Source organism: Carlito syrichta, unplaced genomic scaffold (genome assembly GCF_000164805.1).
Source record: "Carlito syrichta isolate Samal-C Ts95f unplaced genomic scaffold, Tarsius_syrichta-2.0.1 Scaffold314291, whole genome shotgun sequence".
NCBI classification, from domain to species: Eukaryota; Metazoa; Chordata; class Mammalia; order Primates; family Tarsiidae; genus Carlito; species Carlito syrichta.
This window is the reverse complement of record NW_007258387.1, coordinates 370,529-389,463: the sequence shown is the minus strand read 5'-3', so window position 1 is coordinate 389,463 and position 18,935 is coordinate 370,529. Positions and strand designations below refer to the sequence as shown.

Genomic DNA, 18,935 nt, shown 5'->3' with positions numbered 1-18,935 from the left:
GGCGTGTAGCACGCGCCTGTAGTTCCAGCTACTCGGAAGGCTGAGGCGGAAGGATCGCCGGAGCCCAGCAGGTCGAGGCTGCGGTGGCTGGGAGCGGCCACGGCACTCCAGTCTGGGCGACGGAGTGACTCCAACTCAAAAAAAGAAAAAGAAAAAGGGGTCATTTTAGTAAGAGGACATAATAACCCTAAATATTTATGCAGCTAATAACAGAGCTCCAAAATATAGTCTCCAATTTGCAATTTGTTGACTTATTATAATGCGGTGAAAGCCACACACATTCAGTATACACCTCTACTTATGATGGGGCTATACCCAGGTAAATCCTTTGTAAATTCAAACGATGGGTTTATCAGGACTTGACCACATTATAAGTCAAGGAGTATCTGTGTATAAAAGCAAAAAGGAATGGAATTACAAAAATAGACAATTCCATAATAATAATTGGGGATTTCAATACTTTTTTCAATAATAACAAATAAATTGACGTTAGTAAGGATATCAAAGATATAGAAAACAGTATCAACCAAATTGACCTGATATTTATGGAGTATTATGCCAAAGAATAGCAAAATACACAATCTTTTCAAAAGACCATGCAACATTTACCTACATAGATCGTATTCTAGGTTGTAAAACAAATCTCAATAAAGTTGTGAGACCCTAAGTCATACAAATGATCTTCTTGAATTCCTGTTTCAAGAAATCCTCCCACTTCTGTCTCCCGAAGTGCTGGATTATAGGCACGAGCCACCAAGAATTCAGGTGATAGAAGTGACTTCTCTGACCACAACACAATTAGAAATCCGTAACAAAGATATATACAAAATTTCAAAATATTGGAAAACTAGATGCCACACTTCTAGTTAACACATTGATCAAAGAAGAAATTAAAAGAAAAATTACAAAGCATTTACAAAAGTGAAAGCACACAATCACAATTTGTGGTATGCTGCCAGAATAGAACTTGGATGGACATTTCTAGCACTACCTATTAGAAAAGATGAAAGTTCTCATCTCAATGATCTTAACACTTACTTAACAATCTAGAAAAAAGAAGGGCAAATTGTAAACCCAAAGTAAACAGAAGAAAAGATAAAAAATATGGAAAAATAGAGAAAACATATGAGAACAAAAATCCATTATTTGAGATCATTCTAAGTGATAAACCTGTAGTCAGACTAATCAGTAGAAGAAGACAAAATTTGTCAACATTGGAATGAAAGATGTCATTACTACAGATTCTACAAATATTAAAAGGATAATCATTTTACAAATAAAATTCCAGACACGGAGAAAACTCTAGCTAACGGTAAAGGAAGAAAAACAACCCTACACAAACATACAGAAAATTGAAGAGAATATGTCTCAAAAACATCGTAAGAAAACTACAGATCAATATTCCACATGACTACAAATACATCCTTTAAATATATATATATATTGATTCCAACAGTATTTTAAAAGGGTAATCTATCATGACCAAGTGTAATTAATGCTAGAAATGTAAGGTTGTTTTCACATTTGAAAATCAATCAATGTAATTCATCATGTTTACATCCAGAAAGAATATATATATCAATAGATGAAGAAAAAAGAAGATTCAACAAAAATTCTCAACAGACTAGGAATAAAAAGGAGCTTTCTCAACTTGGTAAGGAAAGACAAATAAAAAACCTGTAGCTAACATCATTCTAAATGTTTTTCTCTAACATCTGGAGCAAGACAAAGATGACACCTCTACAGAACATTTTACTGAGGGTTTTAGCCAGTACAATATGGTAAGAAAAGAAATAAAAGGCATATAGATTGAAATGGATGAAATAAAACTGTACATATTTATAAAAGACAAGATCAGCTACATCTGATAGACTTTCATTTATAACTGAGTTTAGTAAGTTTGCAGGATACAAAATCAATATACAAACAGAAATTGCATTTTAATACAGTAGCAATAAACTACTGAAAATTGAAGTTAAAAATGCCATTTACAATAGCCCTAAAACATGAGACAGGGATAAATTTGATATAAGATGTGCAAAACATGTACAATGAAAAGATAAAACATTGCTAAGAGAATGAAATATGTAAATTAGTGGAAAAACTATGTTCATGAATTGGAAAACTCAGTGTTAAGAAGTCAGTTCTTTCCAAGCCATCTAGATTTATTGCAATCCTAATCAAAACCCATTGTTTTTGTAGAAATCGGCAAGCTGATTATAATATTCATGTAGAAATGCAAAAAACCTAGGATAGACAAATTGGGGGGGGGAAATTCTTTTTGACAAAGAATAAAGTACTGTCCTGATTTCAAAACTTATAAAGCTACCAAGGCAGTGTGCTTTTGGAGTTCAAGAGACAAATAGATTAAACAAGTCCTGGAATAGTCTCTCATATTTCCATAAAACTGATTTTTGACCAAGGTGCAGAGCCAGTCATGATAGTCTTGTCAAAATGGTGCTGGAACAAGTGGATGTCCATTTAGATTCATATATTCCACTATATTCAAAATTTAATTGTAAATGGATCATAGATCTAAATGTAAAATTGAAAGTTAAATTTCTAGAACACATAGGAGAAAAAGTATTATGCTCTTAGCCTACGTAAATTTCTTTTTTTTTGAGTTGGAGTCTCACTCTGTCGCCCAGACTGGAGTGCAGTGGCTGCTCCCGGCCACCGCAGCCTCGACCTCCTGGGCGTCTGGCGATCCTTTCGCCTCAGCCTTCCAAGTAGCTGGAATTACAGACATGTGCTACCACGCCCGGCTGATTTTTTGATTTATTGTAGAGTTGAGGTCTCGCTGCCCAGGCGGGGCTCAGAAAATCCACTCACCTCAGCCTTCCAAAGGCGTGGGATTACAGGCTGAGCCACCAAACCCGGCTCGTGAATTTCTTACATACAACACCAAAAGCATGACCCATAAAAGATAATAAATAATTTGGAACTCATAAAACAAAACTTCTCTTACAAAGGCACTGCTAAGAAAATGAGGCTTATCCTGATAAAGCACCTTACTCCAGAATATATACTCTCAAGTCTCAATAAAACAACATTAATAAAGCAAATAATTTTAAGTCACCTCACCAAAATGGAGACAAGTGACATGAAAGATGTTAAACATCATGTCATTTGGGAGATGAAAATAACCACGAGATACTACCACCCAGTCATCAGAATGCCTAAAATTAGAAAGACTGATATCAAGTTTTGACAATGAAATACATAGAATTCTCAAATAGTACTTGATAACATAAAATTGCACAGCTACTTTGAAAAATATTTTGGTATTTTCTTAAAAAGCTATACATACTCTTAGTATGTTATCTAATCATTCCACTCCTATTTACCCTAGATGTGAAAATATAACCACTTACAAAGACTTGTATACAAATGTTTACAGCACCTTACTTTTAATAACAAAAAAGGGCACACAGTGAGGTAAGCCAAACATCCACCAACAAATGAATAAACAAAGTGGCATATCTAACAGCATACTGCTTAGTAAGAAAAAAAATTAATTACCGGTGAACACACATGTAGTGTGTGAAACAAATGTCCAGTGAAAGCAGTCAGGGTACATACTTTGATTCCATTTATATAGAATTCTAGGAAAGGCAAACAAATCTGCAGTGACAAGAAGCAGATTCATGATTGCTTGGGGGATAAAAGGAACGCTCTGCCTCCCTTAGGTTTCTGCTGAGATGAAGGGCAAAGACCTTAGACTTGTGCTGCTATTGATAGAATCTGTGAAGTACACTCTTTTGGTCCATTTGTCTGAATTCAACCTCTTAGGATTTCTCCATACTAATAGTTAAAACTAACATATTTAACTTTGGAATAAAAAAATCCTTGCCCTGGGCTATTTTTACTAGTACAAATGCTTGATGGCAGTCGAGGTGAATCTTTATTCTACACATTTTTAATCTTTCTTTTTTTGTGACTGTTCCACCCATAATTCAACTGGTTTAGTCATAGATGAATTAACATGTCAGTATTTCTGTGTTTTTATGGTCTTTGTGTACGGGATCATTTTGAGATGCTGATTTCAAGACCCAACTACACAAATGCTGAATTACACTATTGGAAGTAGGAAAACAACTGGGCTCAGGGTGCAGGCTGGGAATCTCACAAGCTCCCCAGAAGCCTTGACACAGATCCATTCAATGCCTTCACGCAAACAAATGCAGTCTATTATAGTTTCTTAATTCAGTTGTTTCTATGATTAAGATATTTAAAAAAATAAGAGGAATATATTATTTACTAAGTTTATAACAATTGTATAGATAACAGGAACAAAACATTTTACACAAACATAAAAAAGATATTTATTTTCATAATTTGACATAAAAATACAGAAATAATTTACATGCATACAACACTATTAAAACAGACTTCAGAAATAAGGAAAGAACAAGATTTTACAAAGGATACCTTCTTGGGAAATAGACACTGAAAAAAAGAGTTTAAGAAAGATGACATAACATTTAAACTAACAGACTCCAAAAGTTGATATTTCTGTTGGTATTAACTTGGTAAAATGAATAAAATGTCTCAATGTTAATAGATGGTAAATCAAATTTATATTTAAGATTGTCCAGGTAAAATGACATGGCTTTCATTTACCATAAAATTGAATCAATTTTATTTTACCCCCTGTATCAAAAACTATCCACTTTTCCTTTTTTCTAAAAATATTTAAATTGTCTGATTTGTACTAAGAATTTTAAACCTTTTCACATTTAAATTGTAAAATATTTTAAGAGGTTTCATCATTTGGGAAAACAACCCAGATACTACATTAATTTCAACATAAAGTTAAAAAACCACAATACATTTAATTTTTAAATTTTTACATTGAAACCTAATATTTTCTATGTAACATTCATGATCAATAGATTTTATAAGAGATCATAATCTTCTTAAGTTTTTTTTGCTTTTTTTAGTACCAGGTAGGGGACCCATTTTACAACTGGCTTTTAGGAGCTTGCCATTTGAACAGTCTTTGGTGGTATGATAATTACAGAGGCACCTTGTACAATAATCAAATCCACAGCCTTCTCGTTTGCAGGTTGCCCGTTGTAAATAGCAATCATATTTTGCAGGTGAATTACAGCGAATACAGGCTTTGAGGCTTTCATTCTTTTTCAAAGTCTTGGCAACCTAGAAATAAAAAATTCCATAAGTAAATCTTAGTAAAGACTGAATGTAATTTAGTTAGAAAAACCAAGGGCACTTTTGTGCCTTTTCCAATATATGCATGAAGCATCACTGTCACATTTAAGAGAACTCCTGCCCTTAGGGAGCTTACTGTTCAAAAAATAGGTGTAAAAGAATATCACTTAAGTGATCCAATAGTGACATACTATTGCTACTTTTAGATATGCTATATTACTTTGTGAATGCTACTGATACATCATGCCTAACTTAAAGGTCACCTTTTTTGTAAAGTCTTCCTAGTGTCGCTGAGAAGTTGGTTCCTCTTTTTTTTTATTTTAAAGCAGGATTTGAGAGAACAGAAAAGCTTCCACAGTGAGAGGGGACCCAAAGGGGTTGCCCAGTTCCTCTATCTTTTTAAAAAGCACCTATCACAATATATGCCACTTATTTTTATGTAGCTCCTTTCTATTTGGGTTGTAAGGCTATAAAGTTTACCCTGTTTTCTTTATCTATGTACTACCTCACAGATAGCACATTTACATGTTGTATTAGTCATTACATCAAACATTTAAGACAGGAACTAAATTTTATTATACAGAATTTACATTTATTGGCCAACATGAGGCAGTCGGTATTTTAAAACATGCACTCTTAGCCAGGCACGATGGCTCATGCCTGTAATCCCAACACCCTGGGAGGAAGAAGTGAAAGGATTGCTTGAGACCAGGATTTGAGACGAGCCTGCTCAACTTGGCGAGACTTTGTCTTTACAGTAAATCAAAAAAGTAGCCAGGCGTGGTGACACGAGCTTGCAGTTCCTGCTACTAGGAAGGCTGAGGCAGACAGATCGCCTGAGCACAGCAGGTTGAGGTTGCAATGGCCATGCAAGTGTTACCGCACTCCAGCCTCGGCAAAGAGTGAGACTCCTACTAAAAAAACAAAAACAAACAAAAAAATGCACTCTTAGAAGGTTAGCCTTTTTCTGTTTAGCCTTCTTCCTCATCTTCTCAAGGCATGAACTGCAAAATGCAGTACTGAGTAATTTTACAAGAAAAAAAACTTTATTTTTGAGTTGGAGTCTCACTGTCACCTAAGCTGAAGTACAGTGGCACACTCACAGCCACCACAGCTTGGATATGCTAGAATCAGGTGATCCTTCCGCCTCAGCCCTCCAAGTAGCTGGAACTACAGGTGCATGCCACCACACTCAGCTAATTTTTTTTTTCTTGATTTATTGTAGAGACAAGGTCTTGCCAAGTTGCCCAGGCTGGTCTTGAACCCCTGAGCTCAGGCAATCCTCTCTTGCTTCTGCCTCCCAAAGTGCTAGGATTACAGGAGTGAGCCACCATACCCAGTTATAAGAAATTTTTAAAACCAAGGTTTCATTATTTCAACAAAATTGAACTTTCATAAATAATGCCAACTAGTATCTATAATTCATAGAAAATAAATCTTTGTAATTTCCCAATTTGAAATTTTTTGGTTTTTCTCATTTTTTGAGAGTAAAATGAAAGGGACAGAAAAGATCCCCCACTAATAGTTCTATTTCTACTACAATTAAATTTAAATGTCCTCAATATCAGCTGTGTTACCTTGTTAGTAAATTACTGATTAAACAAAAAATTACCTCAGAGAATTCATTGTGTCGACTATAAGTAGAAACTTTCTGATCACCTTGAGTGGACAACTTGTGTTGAGCATCTTTTTTGACATGAGTCTGGGCTGCTGACTTTTGAATAGAAGCCAATGGGATTCTGAACATAACATAATCTCTGGTTGAAGCATGTGGTGAAAATTTAGTGATGTTTTCCTAATTTAAAAAAAAGTGTTAAGCATAACAGCTTTTCCAAAGGTTATAAGACACATATACACACAAATGGCAACCAACATTAGCTATATAGTCAACTCTCACTACCTGAGAACTGAGTAATTTTCCCTTGTTATTTTAGGCATTCTATTTCTAGGAAGAATCTAATAAATAAATGAGGTGAGATTCCTTTCTCTTTATTTTTGAATTTTCGTTCTCAATAAGTTGCAGCACAAGGCTGGAATGCTTTGTGAGTATAAAGAAGGGTTTCCAGACTACCTGTTTCTCCCCCATTTCTGGCTTTTGCAGTATATTTTAAAATGAAAACATCAACTGCAAAGACTTACAGTAATTCTTTGCACTGCTCTATTGTACAACTGGAATGCCACTGTATCGTCTTCTAGAATCTTCTTCCAAGTTGTGCTTACTTTGGACACACTGGAAAAGTAAATAACCATAAAGGAAACACTTAAAGCCTCACAAAGAACAAAGATGAATATAATAGAAAAAATATTAACAGTGCAAAAAACAAATTTGTGTTAGCAGTGCTTCTCAAACCTGACTGTATATTAGAATGGCCTTGGGCATTTAAGATTTAAGAATGCCCCATGCTCAGTAATTTGAGTTTAATTGGTCTAAAATGGAATCCAGGGTTCTGCATTTTTTTTAAAAGCTCCCCATGATTCTAAGTGCATCCAGATTTAAGAACTGCTTTGTACTTTTTTCCCACAATATCTCAAATATCAAATAAGTAGGCACCATTATATATGACACCATATAGCTATTTGGTATAAGTTGTAGACAAATCTCAAAGGACACACTCTAGGACACACTGCTATTATAAGAAATCAATTTTAAAAATTCGCTATTAATAGAAAAAGTTGAATCTATGAAACTGATTATTCCTTAAGAAGCTAGCTAACAAAAAATCAATACACACTGGGCTTGGTGGCTCAGCCTGTAATCCCACGCCTTTGGGAGGCTGAGGTGAGTGGATTGTCTGAGCCCGTGGGTTTGAGATCCGCCAGGACAGCGAGACCTCATCTCTACAATAAATCAAAAAATCAGCCGGGCGTGGTAGCACATGCCTATAATTCTGGCTACTTGGAAGGCTGAGGTGGAAGGATCACCGGAGCCTAGCAGGTTGAGACTGCGGTGGCCGGGAGCGGCCACTGCACTCCAGTCTGGGTGACAGAGTGAGACTCCAACTCAAAAAAAAAAAAAAAAAATCAATACTTATTATTTCATACTTTTAGATGTAACAAAAATCAAAATGCCTGTTGGTCCTGTAGACTGGAACTAGGCTGTTTTACAGTTAAGCCAAAAATATGTCTCTTACATATTAGGAATTTCAGGACTAGAAGAAATAAAGATTCCAGAAATGCAGACTTATAATAGCATGAATATAAAATTTGAACTAGATTAAATGCATACTTCTAAAATTTTTATCTTCACAGTGAAACACCAGCAATCAAGTCATTATGTCTGCTAAACACTGTAAGGGTTATCATACTGCAGGTTGAGCATCCCTTACCCAAAATCCCAAAAATATTTGAGCACTGACATGATGCTCAAAAAATGCACATGGGAGCATTTCAAATGTCAGATTAGGAATGCTCATCTAACATAATACAAATACTCCAAACTTTGAAAAAAATCTGAAAAACAAAATCCTTCTGGCCCCAAGCATTTAAGATGTACAATCTTTGCATGAGCTGATAGTACTGAGCCACTTAGCAAAAATGTTAAGTGGGTAATACTATTATGCATATTCCAAGCAATAATACTTACTTAATTAAGTCCATATCATTGAGCTGTGCTAAAACATTTGCTAAGAGATGTCTGAGTCCCCTTTGAAAGAGTTCACTGAGAATATCTACAAATTCTAGGCCCATTTTCCTTCCAATTATATTTTGTAGTCCAGAATTTCCACTGGCTATGATTTTCTTTAGTATCTCCCTATCTAGTTTAGGATTTCGTTTCACGTTCTTTTTTAATGTTGAACAAACCACTTTTTCAAAATGAAGAACTGGCAGCAAATTTTTGTTGGGATATTGTTCTGGGCTTTGTATCTGTAGCAGGCAGGATTGTGGACTGTCACTGAAATTTTCCTCCAGAGTGAGGCTATCTTCTTCATGTTCACTGAAGCCACTTTGGTGAGAAAATGATGAATAGCCACTGTCTTCGTAAAGTCTACTGGTCTGTAGCTCCTCTATCTCATTTGTATTAAATGTTTGTTTCACATGCTGATTTTCCTTGTTATGCAAGGGTTTACTTTCAGTTTGAAGTTCTACAATGCTAGGGTTCACAACTGGTGACCCAATACTTGATAACCTTTCATAGTCTTTAATGCAGTCCTTACAAGATCCTTCCAAATATGCAGGAGTATAGGAATCTAGTCTTCCAATGTCAGCAGGTTTTACCAGCTTAAGTCCAGAATGAACATGGTTACAATTAAAATCACACTTCATTTTGACAGGAAGAGTAGAACTTTCTTCTTTACAACCTACAAAGAGAACATTTACTTCTTAATGGCAAAATTTTCACATGCCTTCTTACATCGTCATATAAAGATTACTTTGCATTTTCTCAGCACTATGCATTGCCTATATAGCTGTGATATTATCCAAGTTTATTTATATGACAATAGTATGTGCAAATATTACTTTAATCTTATAGTAAACTCAATCACAGGATGGTTCCCTGTATCTTGGTTAATATAAGCTAGAAACTGCTATCTTCAATTGTTGAGCAAAGATTTTTCATAACTAATTAACCAAAAACAAACAGAAGAATAGTTCAGCTACCAATTAGAAGAGTTGGTAAATAAGATTGACACTTCAATCAGTTAACCAGATTTAAGAACATGGAGGTAAAAATTACGACTATTCAATTGCTTTAAATAACTTAAGATAATATACTGGCTATTTACAAATAGCATACAAGGGAAAAACAGCTATTAACTATGAAGGTTTTGGTATTATTAATTAGAATTCATAATTATTGATTCAAATGTAAGCTTCAAAAAGGCTAAAGACTCGTTCAAGGTTGTATCACCACCCCCATTTCCAGCCCCAGGGCCCAAGAAATCAGTTAAGACATAATGGAGCAGGTAACATTTTAAGAAAGCTTTGTAAAGCAGAGTTTCTCAATCTCTGCTTTACTGACATTTTGGACTTAGAAGTACTAATTTTTTGTTCTTAGGAACTGTCTTGCACATTGTAGGATGCTTAGCAGCCTTTACCCATTTACTAGTAGTAGCCCTCATTCCCAACATGCAACAGTAAACAGATGTCTCCAGTTACCAGTTATTGCCAAATATTGGGGAGGAAAGGCCAGCGGCAAAATTTCCTCCATTCTTCAGTTGAGAACCACAGTTTTAAAGGAAGATTAGGAATTTTGTCAGACAACAGTGGTTGGGAAGGAAGGAAGGGCATTCACCGATGTTAACCAGAAAAGGTACAATGCAGGGAAGGAATATGGCAGATGGGTTCAGGAAAACTGCTCAGCATTGTTGAAGGCAGAGTAAATGAATAGAGGAAAAATGGGGATGTGAGCTAAGAAAGCCTGATTCTTCAATGTCAGTTTAAAATGTGCCCCATCTACCATGCCCCAACAAATCCATCGTATATAGGTTAACAATTCACCTTATATGTAAGTAAATGTATAAACCAGTTAGTATTTTAGTCTGTACTAAATTTTGGTAAACTATCCATTTTAATTTAATCCATTAAAATTTAATCCTTTTTACTTAGAACAAAACCTTCAAGCCAAAGGACAAATGAACACCTTCATAGAAAGTAACCTTGTAGATAGCAACTGCTTTTAAACTACCAGTGTCTAACACAATGGAAGACATTAAGTATGTGTTTCAGGATACTACTAAACTTAAACTTTGGGTGTAAACTAAGTGTTTGGGTACACACAAAATAAAGATACAAAAATTTTAAACCCCCAGTTATTCCAAAATCTAGAACAAATTATTGAGTGGTTTCCTTTCAATCAGAAGAGTAAAACATGCCAAAAGATTGCTATTCTTGCCTCAAGTAAAGAAGTAGGTTTGAATCCTATGTGACCACAATTTATCCTAGCAGATTAAAAAAAGCAGAAGCTGCCCAGCACAGTGGCTCATGCCTGTAATCCCAGCACTTTGAGAGACAGAAGCGAGAGGATTACCTGAGTTCAGGGGTTTGAGCCAGCCTGGGCAACTTGGCAAGACCTTGTCTCCACAATAAATCAAAAAATTAGCCTGGTGGGGTGGCATGCACCTGTAGTTCCAGCTACTTGGAAGGCTGATTTCCTGAGTCCAGCAGGTCGAGCCTGCGGTGGCTGTGAGTATGCCATTATACTCCAGCCTGGGTGACAGAGTGAGACTCCAACTCAAAAAAAAGAAGGAAAGAAAGAAAGAAGGAAAGGAAAGGAAAGGAAAGGAAAGAAGAAAGGAAGAAAGGAAAGAAAGGAAGAAAGAGAGAAAGAAAACAGAAGCTACCTATGAAGGCACACCTCTTACTCTGTTTAGCTCAGCAAAATAGTTTGCCCAGGACAAGTACTTAAATGAGGCAGATTTCTCTTCTTGATTGTCTATTCTGTGTTCTTTCCACTATCTCACTTGGGAATCAGGTGCTTTGGAAAAACAGACTTTACAAATAACATTCATATTCTTTACAAAAATGATAAAAAAGCCAGAATTTTTGCACGTTTCTTTTCTCATTTACGTAAGCCCTGACAGTCCTTAGTTACAATGACTTTTTCCATCCCAGAGGCTTTATACATTACGTTTTCCCTGCCTGAAATATCTTTTCTGCTTCTTTTGCCTATATAGTTCCTAATGCATAAATCATGTACAGTTTCCTATTTTTTTTTTAAGGGGGCTTCTCAGACCTCATCAAACCCCGCTTCAAAGCACTACCAATTTGAAATTAGTAAGATTAATGTAAGCACCTTAAAGGTCAGACATGACTATTATTGCTTACTACAGAATCCAGGCAAGTAGTATGGTGCCTGACACAATAAAGTCATGCAATATAAAAATGTACTTCCTAGTCATTTAGCTAATACCAATGTTAGGATCTGTACCCTTATTCATTAAGTTAGCACTTAATGAACATAAAATGAACAAAATGATTTCTCTTGTGCCAACATATATTTTCACATAGATTATGTAAGATAATTTTTAAAATGAACTTTTATGAATTACAGAAAAGTGGCAAGGATAGTAATAGTACAGCAGTCCTGTACATCCTGAACCCAATTGTTACATTACTAATGTGCATGCATGTTACAATTGATATACCAGTATTGTTGCGTTATTAACTAAAATTCCTATTTTCTTGGATTTCCTTAGTTTCTACCTAATATCTTTCTTTTGTTCCAGAATGCCATCCAGGATGTGACATTACATTTCGTCAGTCGTATCTTCTTAGGCTTTTCTTGTCTATGACAATTTCTCTGACTTTCCTTGCTTATGATGACTTTGTCAATTTTGAGAAATACTGGCCCGGTTATTTTGAAGCCTGTTCCTCAATTAGGATTTGTCTGATATTTTCCCCAAGGTTAGTATGGAGATTTTTAGACCACAGAGGTAAAGTGTCATTATCATCAAATCACATCTAGTGTACGTGCTACTAATATGCTTTATCATTGAAGATGCTAACAGTGATCATTTGGCTGATGTAGAATCTATCAAGTTTTCCCAACGTATAAACTTATTCCTTTTTGTTCCTTTTCCAGCCAAAACTCTTTGGAAGGAAGTCACTATGCACAGCTCACACTTAAAGCAGTGAGGAATTATTCTTCACTTCTTTGAGGGGAGTATACCTATAAATCACTGGAGATTTGTCTATTAATAGTCTTCCATTTATTAATTCAATTATTTAAGTCAGTATACTCTCATAGGCTTCAGGTTATACAATCCAATACTATTTAAATTGTTGCTCCAACTACAAGATGCTACAAGCTCATTTAGTATTTTCCCTGCTCTGGTCCTAGAATCAGTCACTTCTCCTGGTTCTTTTTTTTGGAGAAAGGTATTAGCTGAAACTGAAATCTAGATGTTGGCTGTAAATTTAATTTTAATGTAAAATTAATGTTTCGTCTCTATTAACAATAATGCAGAATAAATGAAATAGTATTACCTTTTATACAAAAGGAAACTGAAGCAAACTCTTTGCTAAAAGCTAAATCCAAGTTTAGTGCTTTCTAGTGACCAAGTCAAATTTGGGAACTATATATGGTATTTGTATAATTGACATATTATCAGAGAAGAGAAAAAAATGCTACATGGTTCTTGAATTAAACAGATGAGGGTTAAGAGTACAGTTCTGTCATCTCATTTAATTTATCCAATACTCAGTGACAAGGTATGGGTAGAGGAAGATATCAGTAAGGAATAATCTGTTAGTGAAGGTGACATGCTGACATCTGAAAGGCTTGTGGAAATCTGGAAAAGTTGCAGAAAGAGGGAAACGAAGGACAATTATAGAGTGTTCAAGGAAGAGAAAGATCAGCAAGGTTGCAACTTTATGAACTTGGTAGATGATTGAAAAATAAGGTTGAAAGGGTAGAATGGTCCATAGATTTGTAGGGTAGGTTGGGCCTTATGTGGAAGAGAGAATTGGTTTACATTTTCAAAAGATCATTGGCAGCTGTGGAAATTGACTGTAGGAAGGTCAAAGTGGAAGCGGGGAGACTAGTCAGTTGTTTTTTTTTTTAAACCACAAGAGTACAGAGTGGGGTACCCAGGACTAGGATGATTGCAGTGGAAATGAGAATCATTGGATACATTCATGGTCTATTACTTAGGATGGTAAAACCAATGGAGCCTGCTAAGGTACTAGATGTGAATATGCAGAAAAGGAGTAAAAAAAAAAAAATCCCACAAAAACAAGCACCCCGGGGTTTAAGACTTAAGTATTTAAGGTATACTGTGCCTTTTACTGAATTGGAGAAACTGAGGAAGTTAACTTTTAAAACCTCAGTTTGCTCATTCATAAAATGGGGGTAAGAAAGTAAAATTGAATTAAAAGCATGGAAAAGTCTTTGTCTCAGGAGTCTAAGCAATACAACCTATTTTAATCACATAAGCCAAACCTTCTCACATTCCTTACATTGCAAATCATTAACATTTAAAAGTAGTAAAATACACTCCACACAAAAGTATACATTTCAGAAGATTATATGCTGTTCCATTAGAATGTGTAGATTTAGGAATGAGATTCAAGTTCAAATGAAAATTCTTGGTCAGCCTTTTGACTAGCTTTGTGAACTTGAGACGTTCTAATTATCCTTTATTCTCCCCAAAGTGGAGATACTAATTAAAACTCAAATAGATTATCTTTTAAACCACTCACCAATTCCCAGTCCAATCATGGAAAAATGGTATTACAGTCAACTGTACAAAGTTTAACCTTACAGTACACTTAATTTTTCAGCATGGACCTGACACTCCATATTAAATACCATGATTAAGGCTACAGTACTTAAAAATCTTTACAGCTCTTCTAATATGTTAAATAAATGATTAAGTCCCATGTCTCCAATACCTACAGATAACCACCGTGTGCCCTGTGTTAGGTATGGTCATTCCTCTGGCTAAAAGCAGTCCAAGATTTGTGACTATACAGTGTAAATCAGTCATAATCCTTATGAGAAAATTTTAGAAAAGCCTACTTTTAAAAATATTTGGATGTAAGTTTTATAAACTTCATTTCCTCAAACCTGTAAACAGGAAAAAATTCCAAGGGGCTGCAAATACTTTCTGAGGAGCAAGGTAGTAAAAAACTGAAGTTAATAATCAAAAAAACTTCTCATAAAGGCATCAAGCTTCAGACACTTTGGAAGGGAGACTTATGATCCAGGACCTTTTAGAAATGTGTTAAAATTAAGTGCTATTTTTTCCCTTGAGACTTCTAAGATTTCTTTCCTGATAAAAGAGGCATTCCCAAATAGTACAATGCTGGATTGCTAACTATCTTCATTTGAGTATTTTCTGAGGTAGAAATAAATGGATTTGTATTTCATTTAGAGGTAACAACAAAAAAGATAAAGAAAAAAGCGTTTGAGTGCCTTCCACTCTCTACAAGCTTTGAAATAAAGGACTATCTAGTTCTTTACGAGTACTGGGGGAAAAAAAATAACCAAACCTTCAGTTCTCACAAAATCAGCTAAATATTATGGGCAAATTCAAGATTTTGTAGTCAAAAGCGATTTTTAAAAAACTGTTCCCTTTAGGCCCCAGGCCTTGAGACTGAGTTATTGGGCAAAGAAAAAAAGAGGAAAATTATCGTTTTTGTAGGAACATACCAATTGAGTGTGGTCCAATGGTGGTGGTGGGGTCCTCTCCATTTGGCGGGAGTGGGGAGGGAGACCCTGGAACTCCAGAGGGGTCGGTGGGATTGCCCTTCAGGGCGCGGTACGTGCCGAGGAGGCGGGAGATAACCGCGAGCACGATCTCCCGCGCCCGCCAGCAAGGCTGGGGCAGCGAAAAACCGGGGAAATTGACTTCAGATCGGAGGGTGCGGGACAGAAACGCAAAAGAGGTGCAGGTGGTGAGGGTGAGGCACCTGAGTAGACCCTGGGGGCTGCCGGCCCACAGCCCCGTCAGCCGGGAGCCCCAGGGTGGGGGAGGGGGCATTTGGCGCCTATTCAGGCAGGGTGGGGATAGGTAGACCTTCAGAGGAGGAAAAACGGCGCCCTAATGTGCCACGACCAGCGTCTCCCCAGAGCTGGAGTCTAGGCTCGGCGCGGGCGGCGGGACCCTGCGGCCCGCCATCCCGCCCCAACACATCTGGCTTCCCCTCCCCGAACCCCAGTATTCTCTCTCCCGGACCCAGGGACCGCCGCCGCCACCCCCCGAGGGCCCAGCGTGTGGTCGCGCGTCCAGGCTCGGGAGGATGTCAGGTCAGGGGTCTCAGGCTGCGTTCCTTCACCATGCACCCCTCCTGGAAGTGTGCGCCCCCCTCGCGCCCGCTCTCCTCACTTACAGTCCGAGGGGCGAGGGCGCCCGGTGGCTGTCACGGTGCTGGGGACAGAGCTGCAGGCACAGGGGGGTGGCCGTGGGGAGCAGCTGCAGGGAGACCGGCTCATATCAGTGGTCGTGGGGTCCGCCTCAGGTGTAAGAACTGCGACGGCAGCTACAGGGTGCGCTGCCTGCTTCTCAGGGCCGTATCTCTTAAAAGGCGCCAGCTGGTACTTTTAAAATCTTTGAATTTGGTTCCCAAATCCGCGAAGCCCAATGGGGAGCACCGCCTGCACGTGCACACCAATAGGAAGGCAGTGGGAGGGGCTGAGCTCACCCACACCCAATTGGAGGCTGCCGGGGCGGGGCCGAGCCGCGAAGCCCAACCCACTTTCATCTCGCCGGCTCCGCACGACCGGAAAGATGCTGAGACCCGGGGCGGGGCCTTCAAGCGCGGGTAGGCCGCGGTCCGGCCGCACGTGGAGGGGGCCTACCACGCATGCGTGCGCCCGCCAAGCTTCCCTCCGCCGTCTTGGGAACCCGTCGGCTGTAAGTCCTGATTTCAGCTTGAAGACGGCTCTGGCTTCCATATGAAGATCTCCGGTGGGTGCAAATGGCAGCCAACGTTCTTGGATCATCTTACAAGTGAGAGGTCGGTGAGCGGCAACTCTGGTCGTCCCGGAATCCAGTCTTTCCGGAAGATGAACCCTCCCCCCAGGCCTACTTAGCCCGCCTCTCTAGGATTTACGCGCGCGCTCCTCTCTCCCTCCTAATTTCGCCACGCCCCCTGCCCAATGCTTCTGCGCAGGCGCCTTTGGCGGGCGGTGGCTGCAGAGTTGGCGGGTTGGCGCCTGCGGACTGGGGTTCCCCCGCTTTTTTCCCGGGGGAGGGAAAGGAGGGAGACACGCCGCGGCAAGGGATTCTGCGGCCCTCGCTGCGCGTGCGCGCGCTTCTGGGTCGGAGCTGGCTGCTGCTGTGGCGGGAGACCTGCGGCCGCGCTGTCCCAGGGCCTTGCGGCACAGAGTCACTCTTGTAAGCGCAAGTGTTTGTATATTCAACCACAATTCTTCAGAAACTATTGTTTTGTACGGAGTTAAGTTTACTGAATTTGTATTCTACGCTCTCGTAGGTTTTTGTTTCTTTTCCTCAAGGGCCAAGCGCAAGTGACAGTCCTGCTCAAAAATAAAAGTTGCCACCCTCTTGGGCTAGAGGCCCCTGTCCAAGTTGGATAGGTTTTAGTGTTGGCCGGAATGGATGCAGATATTAAAAGCGCACCATATTATTAGTGATGCTGAACCTTTCACTATTTGAATATGCACTTTAGCGGTGGCCCCCCTTTTTGTCACTTTATTACGACAGTAATTCACTGAACTCAGTTTTTGACTACAGCATAGGGCAACAAGAGGAATCCTCATCTTTTGCTGTTTCCTCTTGTGATTTTGGGCAGCCTTTGGGAGAGGTGGTACTTGGTTTATGGTTAATGTTCAATGCCATTAGTGAGTGACTAGTCCTGTGTGAGGCTAGGCTGGGATTAGTATGACTCATACAAGTGCTGGGTGGATCCCATCTTTACTGTCTTTTGATAATTAATTTATCATGGATTAAAAAATGTTACATTAAAATAGTGTCAGCCTTGATTACTGAAATTTTTGTCGTCCCTTAAATTGTGCACCTGAGGAACGTGCCTCAGTTACTAGGTCCTGTAAACTTCAGGGAGTTTACATACTAATGGGAAAGAAATTGACAGGTACAATTTCAGTAAATGAAAGAGGACATAAAACAATATAATGGGGTAGGGATTGGGAATTAGAGGTATAGATGAGGATTTTGGATGGTCAGGGTTTCTAAGAACTTGAACCATGATGTGAATGTTGAACTGGTGATACATAGAGAAAAGGAGAATGCCTGAGTAGAACACATTGGCAACAATAGAATAGATGAGGTCAGAGAGGTAAGCAGAAGCCAGATCCTGTAGGACCTCATAGATTTCCATGTAGAGGTTAGACTTTCTTCTGATTGCAGTCGGTAGCTTTGGAGAGATTCTAGCAAGGGAGTGATTTGTTGAGTGACTATTCAAACAATAATAGCTGCTTTTTATGTGTTATAAATAAAATGTAAATGCTAGCCTTTAATTCTCACAATACTCCTAGCATTATTTTAATTTTATGATGAATATAGTACTTAGAAGTGTAAGTTAATTCTCATTGTTTTTTTTCCTAGAACCACACAGCTAGTAAGCAAAAGATTCCAATTCAAAGTCCATATACTTTCCTTTTATGCTGAGGAGTAGTAGTATTTGCTGGAGTCCTGGTTGTTTATAGTACATTTTACATCACTTCCCACTTGGACCATGGAGATGTTTATTCAACTTATAAAATTTTCAGATGTGGCCAGAAATATGAAGTTTTAGGGGAGGAATGATTCTCATTAAATTAGTTGAGCATCTGGAATATAACCTTTGGGTTTTAAGCACAGCTTAAAAGTGTTCTTAGCTGGATGTGGTGGCTCACGTATGTAATCCCAGCATGTTGGGAGGCTGAGGCAGGAGGATCGCTTGAGCCCTAGACTAACTTGGGCGACATAGCAAGACTTTGTCTCTGCAAAAGTTTTAAAAAAAATTACCTGGAGTGTGGTGGCGCATGCTTGTAGTCCCAGCTACTTGGGAGACTGAGGTGTAAGGATAGCCTGAGAGACATCCACTCAAAAAAAAAAATGTTCTTAAGCAAATTTTCTTTTTCTAAAAAAAGATTGATCTGTTATTGGAAAAACTAAAATTAAAGAGTTTTTTTGTGTATTGGAATAATTTTCAGTCTTTTTTAGTTTATTAATTTACTTAATCATTACTTTAAATGCTTGAGCTGTAATTGATTATGATAAAGTATTATTCATAACTGACTGACAGCTTGTTCAGTAAGTTAATTGGCACCTGTTAATTTCATCTTTAGTGAGAAACTAAAGAGCTTTTCTGATTTTACTAGATGCCAACAAGAAGTATACTCTTCCTGCAAATCAGTA

The 18,935-nt window shown here is 38.1% G+C and overlaps 1 protein-coding gene across 2 annotated transcripts; it reads right to left on the bottom strand.

Annotated features, from left to right (window-relative positions):
- Positions 1-4,290: 4,290 nt before the first annotated feature.
- On the bottom strand, positions 4,291-16,693 carry FBXO5 (F-box protein 5). Of its 2 annotated transcripts, none has more exons than XM_008071346.2 (5): positions 15,946-16,171; positions 8,756-9,470; positions 7,312-7,402; positions 6,785-6,967; positions 4,291-5,160 (listed from the first exon to the last, which is right to left on the bottom strand). In XM_008071346.2, the coding sequence occupies exons 1-5, from the start codon at positions 16,046-16,048 to the stop codon at positions 4,909-4,911; spliced, it is 1,344 nt and encodes a 447-aa protein (XP_008069537.1). In that variant the 5' UTR covers positions 16,049-16,171; the 3' UTR covers positions 4,291-4,908. The 2 variants fall into 2 exon arrangements, with proteins under 2 accessions (XP_008069537.1, XP_008069538.1); XM_008071347.2 differs by lacking the exon at positions 15,946-16,171 and adding an exon at positions 16,323-16,693 and having other exon boundaries at positions 4,311-5,160.
- Positions 16,694-18,935: the final 2,242 nt, after the last annotated feature.

Bases quoted from the DNA above. Each gene is read 5' to 3' on its own strand.
- FBXO5 (XM_008071346.2), bottom strand. From the start codon at position 16,048: ATGAGCCGGTCTCCCTGCAGCTGCTCCCCACGGCCACCCCCCTGTGCC. The intron at 7,403-8,755 runs GTAAGTATTATT...TTACTTTTCCAG, and splicing joins AATGATATGGACTTAATTAA to TGTGTCCAAAGTAAGCACAA. The intron at 5,161-6,784 runs GTAATTTTTTGT...TTTTATTTCTAG, and splicing joins GACACAATGAATTCTCTGAG to GTTGCCAAGACTTTGAAAAA.